The sequence below is a fragment of the Acomys russatus genome, chromosome 24, assembly GCF_903995435.1.
Source record: "Acomys russatus chromosome 24, mAcoRus1.1, whole genome shotgun sequence".
Classification (NCBI taxonomy): Eukaryota; Metazoa; Chordata; class Mammalia; order Rodentia; family Muridae; genus Acomys; species Acomys russatus.
The window spans coordinates 51972498-51986079 of record NC_067160.1 but is presented as its reverse complement, the minus strand read 5'-3'; the positions used below and the strand labels follow the sequence as shown (position 1 = coordinate 51986079).

The window sequence follows — 13582 nt, the reverse complement described above, 5'->3', positions numbered from 1 at the left end:
TGGGTGGTGGGGTGGAGAGAAAAGATTTCCTCAGCAAGCGAGATGAGCATGAGGGTGGAAGTGAGAAACAGGCTGGGAAACAACACAGCAGGGTTCAAATCTCAGTCAACATGACTGCCAGCTTGCTGTGTGGTCTCTCTGAACCTTGTAGAGTGCAGCCGCAACAACGCCCAACCTGTAGTCACTAGAAGGGGTATGTATGGTCAAGCGCTCAGAACAATGCAGACTGAGGCACGACATAGGTAGGGGGTGGGTGTGGCATGGCCGTTGCGGCATGGCCGCCTCCAGGCTCCTGAGCCCCTTCCAAGAGCTGCCAGGCAGCAGGTCCAGGCTAGCTCCCAAAGTCTGGGCTCTGCCTATGTCCCTGGCCTGCACAGGCTGAGCCTTCTAGAAGCCGTCTGAGCTATCAGACACACAGATGCAGGCCTGTGGTCTCTAACTCCTTTTATCTGGAAGAGAAGAGGGGGAAAACCCTTTATATGCCTCAGTTTCTCCATCTTCAAATGGGATGTGGCATTCTCCACCCTGCAGGTGGACTCACAGGGTGCAGTGTGGGAAAATGGCTGGAAAATACAAACACAGCCCGTAGGTATGGCTGGGGCTCATTGGGAGCAGGTGCCATCTCACCTCCCATTCTGTCAGCAACAAGGGGAAACTGAGGCCCAGCTGGTGCAGAGTGCCACAGCGTCAGGAAGAAACAGAGCTGGGATTGTGTAACTCTGAGTGCACTGCTCCCACCCGGCTGGGCCATTCTGAGTTAGTCCTGCCTTCGGTGCCTCAGTTTCCCCATATCCCCACTACACTGGTGTAGACCAGACAACGGCACAGGGAACATTCATGGGGGTCGGGGATAGGTATCCGGGCGGAAGCTGGGTTCTGCTCTTTTGGGTGTGGGGAAGGCCACACGGGTCCAGAGCTTTGCCTTGCCATGCGCAGTGGCGTCTTGTGTCTTCCCGCCACTGTGATGATCTGGCTGCTTGCTGATATCAGGGGGCTCTGGGACCCCTAACTACCTAGCCCACCTTGATGCTCATCCTGGAACCCTGCCAGTTCCCCCTCAGGTGCAGCCCGGCCCTCGGGTCCTGAAGATACTGGCCGGAGAAGCCCTTGATCTGAACTGTGTGGCCGAGGGCAACCCGGAGCCTCAGCTGAACTGGTTCAAGGATGGTAAGGCCCTGAGGGGTGAGGGACCCCAGGGCTCTGTCCACTTTGCTGCCGTCGAGCCCTCTGATGCTGGGCTGTACCGCTGCGAGGCCTCCAACAGCGCTGGCACCGACACCTGGAAACTGGAGCTTCGTGTTTTGGGTGAGAGGCCCTGAGCCCCAGCATGGGTCAGCTACGCCCTGCCTCCCTCCGCCATGACCCCCTGTTCTTGGCCCGGCTGTTTGTCCGGTCCCAAGTGGTAAGTCATCAGAGCCACCACGCAGGCTCCATGATTTGTACAGATGACCGGTTGACCCTATGGGCCTTTTGTAAAGGCACTGTGGGACTGTGGTCAGAGATCAGGTTGTGTGGCTCAGCTCTCTTTTACCACGTGGGTAACTCAGGCCTTTTTTTTTTTTTTTAACCTGCGAGGTGATCCAGTAATGGCAAAGTCACTGAGAAATTACATATGGCCCACAGAATATTCTGGATCAAAATTAGCGTTCTCACTGTTGGTAACTAGAAGTAAGATGCTACTGGAAGGATACTGACAGGACCCCCAGTATATACCTCTTATGTTTGAGGCACAGGGCCTAGCCTCTGATGCTGGCCTCCCTGGGAGGCTGGGGGTCTGGGGTTCTGGGAGGAGACCTCCTCCTCCCAGCCCGTACTGGGAAGGAATGCTAGACCTCAGGATTATGAACATGGCCTTGTCACCTCCCACAGAGGCTCCACACTGGGGGGTCGATGAGACCAATGGCCTGCTGGAGCGAGTGGCCGGAGAGAATGCCAGTCTGCCGTGCCCTGCCCGAGGTGAGGCCAAGCCCAGGGCGGGGCTAGGGAAGGAAGGCTGGTCTGGAGTCCAGGAACTTGGTCGCCATATGGTGACCTCCTTGGGTTATGGAGTCACACTGACAACCCTCTAGGATGGACATTACTATTAGTTTCCTTGAATTGGGGTGATCCTGTCTCAGAGAGGTTAAGTAATTTGCATAAAGCCACATAGCCAGTGTGTGACTCAGTGTGGTCTGGTTTGACCTCCAGTCAGTGAATCGAGATTGTGGGGTTCCCGCCATTTCCCCATACTATCCCAGAGTGGTCCCAAGCAAGCCAGCCTTCTCTGGGTTTGCCTTGGGATGGCAACGCAGTCAAGGGTCCAGCTTGCTGTGAGGTCGTACATGGCAGGAGATGCGAGTCACAGCTCCCAACCCTGGGCCTAGCACTCAGGAGGGAAAATATGCTCCATATAACCCTTCCAAGACCTCACTGCCACAGTGACCCACCTTCCTGGGCTTGTCTGTGACTGGTGGGCGAAACCAGCCATCTCCATCATGGTTGGTCAGTGTTCCCACAAGCTTGGTATCTGATTTATAGAGAAGCCAGCAGGAGCTTGGGAAGCACCCTGGGCCTCAGCAGCTTGCTCTCTGGCAGCCTGAGAGATCCCTGAGGAGGCAGGCAGGAGGGGGCAGGTGCCCTGCGGGAGGCTCAGTGGGAGATAGAAGCCTTGATCATAGTGCCACCTAGTGTTGAACTCCAGGAACAGCAGTCAGGAACCAACCTGGCAGTCCCACAGTGCGGTCCACTCATAACCCTCTCCCACTCATCCTTGGGTCATGAGGACCAGACTTCAGCCTCACCAGCTTTACCAGCCTCACCACCCTCACCCAATCCCTTCTGTAATGCACCCTCTCCAGGCTGGTCCGCCTCCAGGCTGTATTCGGCACTTTTCCCAAGGGTGGACAGCAGTGAGCTCTGGGCTCTGAGTGCTAAAAAGGGCACACAGCACCACAGTCTGGAGGTACACCATCACCTCTCCTCCAGGCCGGGGGTGCGGCTGCCCCAGGTTTGGTCATAGCATGAAGGGAGGGACAGGACAGGCGGAGTCGACGCCTCCCAGCTGCATTGGCACAGTGCAGCATGCTGACCACAACAGGCTTGTGCGTTCACATAGTACCTAGTGTCGGGGTGGCGCTGTGTCAGTGGCTTGGGCACAGCAGGAGACAATGAAGGCCCTGATCCTCGTGGGGAAGACACTGGGTGGTAAAGGCTAACTGACAGGAGTGATCTGTGGAATGTTTAAAAGTCAGAGTTGGCGCAGGAAGGAGAGCTCAGGGCTGGCAGTAGACACATGGGGAGGGTACCTCAGGCCTCCTTAAGAATCAGAAAACATCCAGGATGGCCAAGGCTACACAGAAAAACCCTGTCTCGAAAAAACCAAAAAAAAAAAAAAAGAATCAGAAAACAGGTTTTGCCCATGTACCCACGGACACTAATTGTGTGGACACAAGGGACAACTGCTGCATATCTGAGACTCCTCCTCCTCCTCCTGATCTGGGGTGAGACAGGGCCTGACGGTCAGCAACATGTGCAGGGCGTCACATGAGGGGACGGTGCTGGCATGGATGGGGGGCTATGGGCGTCCGACATTTTGCCTGATGATTCTTCACACCCTGCCAGGGACACCAAAGCCACAAATCACATGGAGGAAGGGCCCATCCTCAGAGCCCCTAACCGGCCGGGCGGACGTGGCAGTGCTGGATGAAGGGTCACTGTTCCTGTCCTCAGTGTCTCTTGCAGACAGCGGAGAGTACGAGTGCCAGGCCACCAATGAGGTGGGCACTGCCTCCTGGAGAGCCAAGCTGGTGGTCTATGGTAAGCTGAGGCCCTAGACCTGGAGGCCGGGGATGCCTTGTATCCACCTTCCACGTGTATACTCAAAATGATACCAGGGCCCCAGGGCCCGGAAGCTCCCTTCATGGGAGACTACGAATACCTGATCCCCACCCTTCGAGGCCAGGAAGGATTAGGGCTTGAGGGTACCTCAAGAATCTGAACTTGATCTGTAGCACCCACGCAAAAGGCTGGGCACCACCTGTGCACCTGTGCTGCGGAAAGGAGGAGACAGCCGGGAGCTCACTGGTCCCCCAGCCTGGCCTAACCATGTTCTGAGCATAGAAGGTGCCTGGCACCCGAGGAATTACAGCCCAGATTGCCCTCTGACCGTCACACCCATGATGTTAATTAAAAATAAATAAATAAAGCTGCATGAGAGCTGTGCAGAGCTCTAGCCCCCCTCTACCCCCTGAGCTGAGGCTTGTGTACCTGCCACCAGCAATGAGAGCTCCTATCCCTGCACCCCAAGGCGCCCAGTGCAGAGTTGGCGGTCTCCCATTAGCTGGAATTCCGCAAGGACAGGATAGATTGGGAGCACTCCCTGGCAATATTCCCTAGGAGCACTCCCTGCTGCTGGGAGCACTCCCTCCTGCTGGATGAGCAGGACCTTTCAGCCTGAGCAGCACTCCCAGGCACCTTGTGTCCCCACTTTGCCAGGGATCTCCCTGGTGTGACACCTAGTTGCAGTTAGACCTGGTTCTGCCCTGTCCCTCAGACTGAATGTCAGTGTATGGCATCTGTTCACAGTGCGGGAGGGGCTGTGTGGTCCCTGGGTGAAGTGACGTGACCACTTGAGATATGTAGTGCCTTGAGGTTAGAGTTGTGACCAGGATAAATGAAGGCAGGGGGTCTCCTGGGGTGTCCCGGGGTCTCGGTGGCAGGCTGGTGACAGGCCTGAGGACCTGGGAAAGGTTCAGCCAAAGTGGGTACTGCTCTTCTTGCTCCCCAAGTGCCCCCCAGCATCCGGGAAGAGGGGCGCGTGACCAACGTGTCGGGCCTAGCTGGGCAGCCTCTGACGCTCGAGTGTGACACAAACGGCTTTCCAGCCCCTGAGGTGGTGTGGCTCAAGGACGGGCAGCTGGTGGGTGTCTCTGGGGGAGGTTGGGATGGGGAGGTGGGATTTTTTTTTTTTTTTTTTTTTTTTTTTTTTTTGGTAAATATTTATTTCTCTTCGTTTGTTTGTTGTTTTTGTTTTTCAAGACAAGGTTTTTCTATGTTTGCCTTGGCTGTCCTGGACTCACTTTGTAGACCAGGCTGGCCTTGAACTCACAGCGATCCGCCTGCCTCTGCCTCCCGAGTGCTGGGATTAAAGGCGTGCGCCACCACACCCGGCAATAAACATATATTTCTATGTGTGCTGAGGTGGCATGGGAATATGACAGATGCCTTTGGGGATGTCCGGGTTCGGAGACAGTGGGAAACTGTGAGGGTCCTCTAGTCACCAACAGCTCCATGGGCCTCTGTCCCCTCACTGCTCACACTTAACTCCCTCGGGCCTCTTGTTCTCAGATCCCAGAGGCAGGTGACCATCACCTCCTGGATGGCTCCCGAGCCCTCCACTTCCCAAGGATCCAAGAAAGCGATTCTGGCCTCTACTCCTGCCAGGCCGAGAACCAGGCAGGGAGTGCACAGAGAGATTTCAATCTTGCCGTGTTCGGTGAGTGAGGACTGTGTCCCAAACTCCCAAGCGCATGTCAGGAGAGAGCATGGGGCACAGAAGGGCCACCACAGACCTAGAGTCTGTTTCCCCAGGGGCCTGCAGAGCAGAGCACACAGGGGACAGTCATGTGTGGCTAACCATGCAATGACATCCAGACAGTCTTAGTTGCAGCACTTTCTGACAAAAGCTACTTAAGGGGGGGGGGGGGCGGGCTTATCTGGGCTTACAGTTCGAAGGCACGGGCCAGTATGGTGCTAGGCTGTCATAGGCATGGGAACTTGGTGTGGCTGGTACATCACATCCACAGACAGGAAGCAGAGAGAGATTTGTTTCCATGGCTATTCTAACTCTTATCCAATTTATAAGATTAGCTGTCACGGGGCTGGAGAGATGGCTCAGAGGTTAAGAGCATTGGCTGTTCTTCCAAAGGTCCTGAGTTCAATTCCCAGCAGCCACATGCTAGTTTACAACCATCCACAATGAGATCTGGTACTCTCTTCTGGCCTGCAGGCACATATGCAGGCAGACTATTGTACAAAATAAATCAATCTTAAAAAATAAAAATAAAAAGGTTAGCCGTCACACGCAGCACTGCATGGGGCGGTAGAGGCTGTTGGATAAGCCTAGGGAAAGGGCTCATCCAGCAATGTCTGGGGCACTCCTCAGGTGGGTAGGGGATATAGGCCATGGGACCTTCAGTGGTCAGCAGGATGGATGGAGTCTGAGCCATCTCCCCCCCCCTTTACCTCCCTTCCCACCGCAGTCCCTCCCTCCTTGGTTGGAGCTGGGGCTGCTCAGGAGGTGTTAGGCCTGGCTGGTGCTGATGTGACATTGGAGTGTCAGACCTCAGGGGTTCCCACACCCCAGGTGGAGTGGACCAAGGATGGGCAGTGAGTGACCCTCTCAATGGAGTGTGTGGGGCTGGGTGCGGGGTCAGGGAAGCCTGAGAAAGCCCAGTGGGTGTGGTGGGTGCTACCCAGCATCATGTGGAGGACGGCATCAGTCTCTCTCTCTCTCTCTCTCTCTCTCTCTCTCTCTCTCTCTCTCTCTCTCTCCCTCGCTCTCTCTCTGATGTAAAGGAGATTCCCAGGAGACCCTGCTCTCACTGTGGCGGGATCTTGCCTTGACTCTGTCGTCTTTTTTATTTCCCTGACTCTGGGAATCAGGGGCCCCTGTGAAAATTGCACAATGCTCAATGAACTATTTAAAAGCAGATGCTGGGCTGAGGAGATGGCTGAAAGGTTAAGAGCACTGACTGCTCTTCCAGAGGTCCTGAGTTCAATTCCCAGCAACCACATGGCGGCTCACAACCATCTATAATGAGATTTGGTGCCCCCTTCTGGTGGGCAGGCAGAAAACTGTATACATAATAAATAAATGTTTAAAAAAATAAAAGCAGGTACTGAATTCACTTTGTAGCCGTGGCCACTGTCTAGTTCCAGAACATTCTATCATACTCACTATGTAGTTCCTCCCCCTCCCCCTATTCCTCTGCCCCCATGAAGTGTCCAGCACGCTTTATGTCTACAGATTTACCTATTCCAGGTCGTTCACGTCCGAGGAGTCAGCAAACAAGTGCGTGGCCCCGCGAGCTGGCCCCTTCATTTAGCACAATGTTTTGGAGATGTGATCTCTTTGTAGCCAGATCACATCTTTTTCAGGCTGAATAGAAACCCACAGAGTGGGAGCCCACATACTGTTAATCCTCTCGTGGGTACTGGGGGAGTTCCCACTCTTATCCTACGCCCCAGTCCCTTTGAGCAGCAGCCCCGCCGGGCACCCTGACCTTATTGATGGCTTTTCTCCAGGCCCATCCTTCCAGGGGACCCTCACATCCTGCTGCAGGAGGATGGCCAGGTTCTCAGGATTATCAGCAGTCACTTGGGTGACGAAGGGCGGTACCAGTGTGTGGCCTTCAGCCCCGCCGGGCAGCAGACCAAGGACTTTCAGCTTAGCATTCACTGTGAGTTCAGTCTTTCCAAGCCTAGCTGCCCCGGGTGCTTCCTTCCCCGCTTTCTGTGCTGCCTGGGAGCGGAAGTAAGGTCAGGACTGGGGCCCCAGGAGCCGAGGATGTGTAGCCCCTCATTTCCCCAAACTACCACCTAACTCACTGCTTCTGGTGTGTGTCGGATGATGGCTTCTTCAGTTTTTCCTTTACCCAGGAACATTAATAAGGCAATTTAGTGTTTCAAGTATAAGTAGAAAGCCAATGTCAGCTGCATTAATGGAAGGAACAGGAAAAACTAATACACCCACGGCCCGGGCCATGGCTCAGTGGTGGAATCCCTTGCCGGGTATGTAGGAAGCCCTGAGTACCACAGACCAGAACCAACAAACACACTCAAAGAGGAAAAGGCAGCCCTTCCGGGTGGCTAAGCAGAGGGCACTTAGCCTACATGCAGGCTCCGTGCTAACAAGGGGAGTTGAGAGCTTGGGGGAGAAGCCTCAGGTATGATACTCGCTCCACATGCATGCGGGCAGAGTCTAACAGAGGAAGACACCAGATGCCGACCTCTGACCTTTGTGTGTGTGTGTGTGTGTGTGCACCACATGCACATGTTCACACTCATTTGAGCACATAACACACACACACACACACACACACACACACACACACACACGACTACATCTCCATACCCAAATAAGCCAACTAAATGTAAAAATGAATAAAATGAATGTTGACTGGAAAGAAGCAAGCCAGGCATGGAGGCAAACACCTATAATCCCAGGACTCTAGGAGGCAGAGGCAAGTGGATCTCTGAGTTCAAAGCCAGCCTGGTCTACAAAGTGAATCCGTGACAGCCAAGGCTACAGAGAGAAACCTTGCCTCAAAAAAACAAAAAACAAACAAAAAATAAGAAAGAAAGAAAAAAGATAGGAAGGAAGGGAGGAGCAGACAGGTTAGTAACACAATGGCCTCAGATGCAGCCTTTTTCCTCACTGCCATCAGGGGACAGAACTGTTAGAAGGGCGTGGTTCTGGGAGGCAGAGTGTATGTCACACTCTACCCGTGAACCTCAGCCATCGCCCTCGGTACCAGCTGTGAATGCCCTGCCCTAGGGAAAGCCCTGATCAAGTTCCTCCACAGATGGGGATCCCGAGGCCCAGAGAGGGGAAAGGACCTACCCCAGGTCATACAGTGAGTTAGAGGCACCTTGGGCTCCAGAGCTCAAGCCTGTGGTCTCTCTCCCCATCTGCACCATCCCTTCCCATAGTAACTGGGCTTGCTTCCCACATCAGCATGTCCCTGAGCTGGCCCCTTCTGTTTGTGTCCCCACATCCCTCCCTTATCCCTCATGCCTGCCAGTCCCTCCAGTGGAAGCCTGGGATGTGTGCATGCTGCTCAGGGAACACTGGCCGCTGACTCAGTTAGTTTGTGACCACCCTCATGTCCTCTCTGTCGCCAGCACCTCCCACCATCTGGGGCGCTAATGAGACAGGTGAAGTGACTGTCCTGGAGGGCCATACAGCACAGCTCCTATGCGAGGCCAGAGGAATGCCAGCCCCTGACATCACCTGGTACAAGGATGGGACGCAGCTGGTTCCCGGCTCAGAAGTGGTTTATAGCAAGGGTGGCCGGCAGCTACAGCTGGGGAAGGCCCAGCACACCGATGCTGGCCTCTACACCTGCCAGGCCAGTAACCCTGCAGGGGTCACCAAGAAATCCACCAGTCTGGAGGTTTATGGTGAGCAGCCAGGGGGTTATAGCCATGGGCAGCTGGTGTGGCACATGTAAGGTGACCTCTGACTGTCTCTGAAGGTCAGTGAGGGGTGGCCACTTTGAGTGATCAAAGGCAATGTCCTTGTCTGTCGCCAGCACCTCCCACCATTTGGGCTCTAATGAGACAAGTGAGGTGACTGTCCCGGAGGGCCACACAGCCCTCCAATGTAGCAATTCAAGGTCAGGGTTCATTTCAGCTTTCCACCTTTCCTGTGCAGATGAGGAAGCCGGGGCTAGAGGCAGGGCCCAGGTTGAAGTCCATGCAGAATCTAGCTCCTCCTGGAAGACTCTAAAGGATCCCCCACCCCACTAAACCTCCCAAGGTGGCATGAAGATCTCTGACTTAACTGTGTGTAGCTTAGGACTTAGAGCGAGGCCCAAGGCACACACAGTAGAACCAGCCGCTGAAAGCGGTGGCCTCTTGTGTCCCGGTGGGATGCAGAGGCTTGCACAGCTCGCACCTCAGGGACACACGGCTCTGGCCCTCCCTGGGAAGGTCTGATGTCACATCTCTGAGTTGACAACCCTGTAGAGTGGGCTCAGAAAAGATGGGGAACACTTCTGAGGAAAGATGAGGCTAGGCCTGGGTCAGGCAGGGCAGGGTGTTCTGAGGAGTCGGGGAAACAACCTGGGGGTCAACAGGAGTCATCTGAGCCCCGATGAGGAGTCAGCAAAGGGTGACTGAGTTCTGGAGGCGATGCGTTGAGGAAAGGGTGGGAGCCACTGCAGCACCTGCCACCAAGGCCCCCCCCCCATGAGGCTCTGACACCATTTGAAGTGGAATGGGATCTGTATGTCCAGAACTTTCTCCAAGAGCCCCCGGGGCCCTGACAAGGTTTGAAACATATTGAGTCTCAGCTCGTGAGTGCACGGGGTCCTCTGGCGGTGATTCTATCAGCTCCATAACTCAGGGGCTGAGGAACATGCCCTTCCCCCACCCCCTCCTTCCACTGCCACCCCAGGCTGCATAAGTCACATGTCAGGAGTGCCCCCAAATCACACTGTCTTCTTGGCTGAGATCTGCCTTAGCCATCTGCTGATGTCTCACTCTAAGGGTGGGGAGACTTCCGGCAGCTGGGGGATGGGGAGGCAGGGGCTAGTCCAGCGTCCCAGAGACCCATTGCTTTGTTCAATAAATAGGTTGATGTTCTCCTGGTGACAAGCTTTCTGGGTGGTAGTGAGTATAGAAAGATACAAACAGGACCTAGGGAGATGAGGTTCTTCCTGCATGGGTCTAATGTGAGGCTTGCTGGAAGACAGAGATCATGTCTGAGCGAGCTCTAGCTAATAGAATGAATCTGCGGGGTATCGCTGCAACTGTTGGTCCCTGACATGGCAGAATGAGTCTGCGGGGTATCACTGCAACTGTTGGTCCCTGACATGGCCCTCTCTCCTCTTTAGTCCCACCCTCCATCGAAGGTGCTGATGGAGGGCCATACCTGGTGCGAGCTGTGGCTGGGAGACCCGTGGCACTGGAATGTGTGGCCAGGGGCCATCCACCCCCTACCCTCTCCTGGCAGCATGAAGGGCTACCAGTGGTGGACAGCAATGGGACATGGCTGGAGGCACGTGGTGCCCTGCAGCTGGAGAGCCCAGGAGAGGCAGCCGGCGGCCTCTACAGCTGCATGGCCAGCAGCCCTGCTGGAGAGGCCATACTGCAGTACTCGGTGGAGGTGCAGGGTGAGCCAGTGGTGGGTGGGTCTCTGCCCATACTCACTCCATGCTCACCCTCATACTCACCCCCAGACTCCCATACTCACCCCAGGGGAGGTGGGGGGTGGCAAGGAAGCCACAGGCCCTCTTCTCCTGTGCACCACAGTGGAACAGTGAGACCTGGGTTGGGAACACGGTGGTGGGAGAGGCAAGGTTGAGTTCTAGTGTTCTGACCCTCACTCCTGCCCATGGCCCTGAACCAGCTCATCCAGGAAGAATGATGCTCTGTCATCTGTCCACAGAATGAGCATTTCCCAGGGCCCGTCTGAGACCCAAAGCTAGGAGTTGGCTTGAGTCTTGCTCAGCTGACACTCATTTCCGACCTTCTTAGACATGACTCTCTGTGGCCCCTGCGACATAAAACAGAGAGCAGGCTACAAGGCAGACAGGACTCCGGGCCCTGACTCTATCGGAGGACAGACATGAACTGAAGGATTTCTGGGGAAGGCGGCCATAGAGGGTCCTCTTGTGGCTTCTAGTGGCCCTGGAAGGCCTCCTAGGGGGGCATTTAGGGGGACACTTAGAAGGCTGTGGTGAGACTGGGACCTTGGGAGCACTGAAGGCTAGCATGAGCTCCAGGCAACAGCGTTTCCTGCCCACAGTACCCCCACAGCTGCTGGTGGCTGAGGGCATGGGCCAGGTGACAGCCATCGTGGGACAGTCTCTGGATCTTCCCTGCCAGGCGTCAGGCTCTCCGGTGCCCACCATCCAGTATGTGTAGAACTGGCCAGGGAGGACACAGGCAGAATGTGGGTTGGGATGAAGGGAGGAGAAGCCATCCCTGCTCCTAGAAATGAGAACCTGGTCCTTAAGCCACGGAAGAGAGGTTTTGAGATGGCCTGACTCCCTCTCCACCCACCCCAGGTGGCTACAGAACGGCCGCCCAGTCGAGGAGCTGGCTGGAGTGCAGCTGACCTCACAGGGGACCACACTGCACATCAGCCACGTGGAGATGAGCCACTCGGGCCTCTTTGCCTGCCAGGCCACCAATGAGGCAGGAACAGCCGGGGCCGAGGTGGAGGTCTCTGTGCATGGTGAGCAGGTGTCTGGGCCTCTGGGGCAGTGGACAACCTGAAATGACAGGAGCTAGTGGAGCTGGAGGCCAGGACAGGCTTGGGAATGACATGGGACCTGGCTCCTCTAGCCTGGACTTGCAAAGACATGTGGCTGGGAGAAGCTTGTCATAGGTGTCATCCAACCTGTCCAGCTGCCTGGGGACGTCTCAGCCTCCTGCCGCCACTCACTGTCATTCTGATGAACACACCTAACTTCATCCAAATCTTTAATTAATTAGCCCTGAGAAACAACAACAACAACAACAAGGGCGGGGCTGGCAGCGGTGGCGCACACCTTTAATCCCAGCACTCGGGAGGCAGAGGCAGGCGGATCTCTGTGAGTTCGAGACCAGCCTGGTCTACAAAATGAGTTCAGGACAGTCAAGGCTACACAGAGAACCCCTGTCTCAAAAACAAAAACAAAAACAAAAGAACAACAAATAAGGCCTGAGTCGCCCCAGTTCCTCCTTGTTTTTCAGCTCTGCCTTCTCTTCCAGAAAGGCTCCTTGATTCTACCACGTTCTGTCCTTCCTGTCCAGTCTCTCATGGCTACTGCCTACCAACCCACTTCTCTGGAGTGGCTTGTGTAACTGTCCTCTTCTCTACACCAATTCTGTGACCTCCAAAAGGGCAACATGGTGGTCTCCTTTATTTTATCTAGGGCCTATAGTAGTTCTGGTCATAGAATAGACACTTACCATTCTTATGGACGCATATGGATAGGTGGCTGGGTGAGTGGTTGATAGGGTGTATGGCTAGGCAGTTAGGATGGGGAGGTGGATGAATGGAAGAGTTAGATGGGTGGGCGTGTGAATGCATAGGTAGATCAATGGACGTGTGGATGGATAAATGGGTGGACATGTGGATAGATTGGTCAACTGATCAATGTGGGGGTGGGTGTTTGAATGGGTGGATGGATGAGGGGATGGATGGATGGATGGATGGATAAATGGATGGATGGATAGATAGAGGGATAAGTGAATGGATGGAAAGATGGATGGGTGGATGGATGAGTGGATGGATGGATAGATGGATGGATGGATAACTGGAGGCTGGACTAGATAGCTGATCAGTGAGCTTGCCCTGGATGGGTGAGCTGGCGGGCTTGCTGCGTGGATGGCTGCATGCTGGCTGCTGGCCGATCAGTGCCTGGATAGGCCGGCCGGGTGGATGGACTGATGGCTGGATGCGTCTGGCTGGCTGGTGGCTAGTTCTGGTGGCGATGGATGTGTGGGTGCACTGTCCTGTTGGCTCTCAGTCTGGAGCTCCTTCCCTTACCCAAATGTTTGAGGAGCAGGAGTTCTAGAAGCCATTTTTTGGCCAGGTCTTCCAAGCCACACCTTCACTTCTAGCCTTTTAGGGAACTCTTGGGTGCCTACCATGGGCCTCTTGAACCTAACTCAGGCTCTCTCCATCTCTCCTGCCCAGAGCTCCCATCAGTGTACATCGTTGGTGGCGAGAACCTCACAGCCCCCTTCCTGCAGCCTGTAACCCTCCAGTGTGTAGGTACTGGAGTGCCTACTCCGAACCTTCGCTGGTGGAAAGACGGCGTGGCCGTGGCAACCATAGGGGGCAGCCTTCAGGTACAACTGAGGACCCAGGGCTGGCTGTAGAGGT

The 13582-nt window shown here is 55.1% G+C and overlaps 1 protein-coding gene across 1 annotated transcript in view; it reads left to right on the top strand.

Annotated features, from left to right (window-relative positions):
* The window catches only part of Hmcn2 (hemicentin 2), a 154314-nt gene that overhangs the window by 66475 nt on the left and 74257 nt on the right, over positions 1-13582 (top strand). Inside the window, exons 24-35 of the mRNA XM_051166434.1 lie at positions 1051-1305; positions 1870-1956; positions 3601-3795; positions 4767-4897; positions 5326-5473; positions 6240-6366; positions 7285-7439; positions 8884-9162; positions 10599-10877; positions 11513-11621; positions 11775-11944; positions 13394-13548. Of these exons, the coding sequence (XP_051022391.1) occupies positions 1051-1305; positions 1870-1956; positions 3601-3795; positions 4767-4897; positions 5326-5473; positions 6240-6366; positions 7285-7439; positions 8884-9162; positions 10599-10877; positions 11513-11621; positions 11775-11944; positions 13394-13548 (2090 nt within the window). The remainder of the gene's footprint in view (positions 1-1050; positions 1306-1869; positions 1957-3600; positions 3796-4766; positions 4898-5325; positions 5474-6239; positions 6367-7284; positions 7440-8883; positions 9163-10598; positions 10878-11512; positions 11622-11774; positions 11945-13393; positions 13549-13582) is intronic.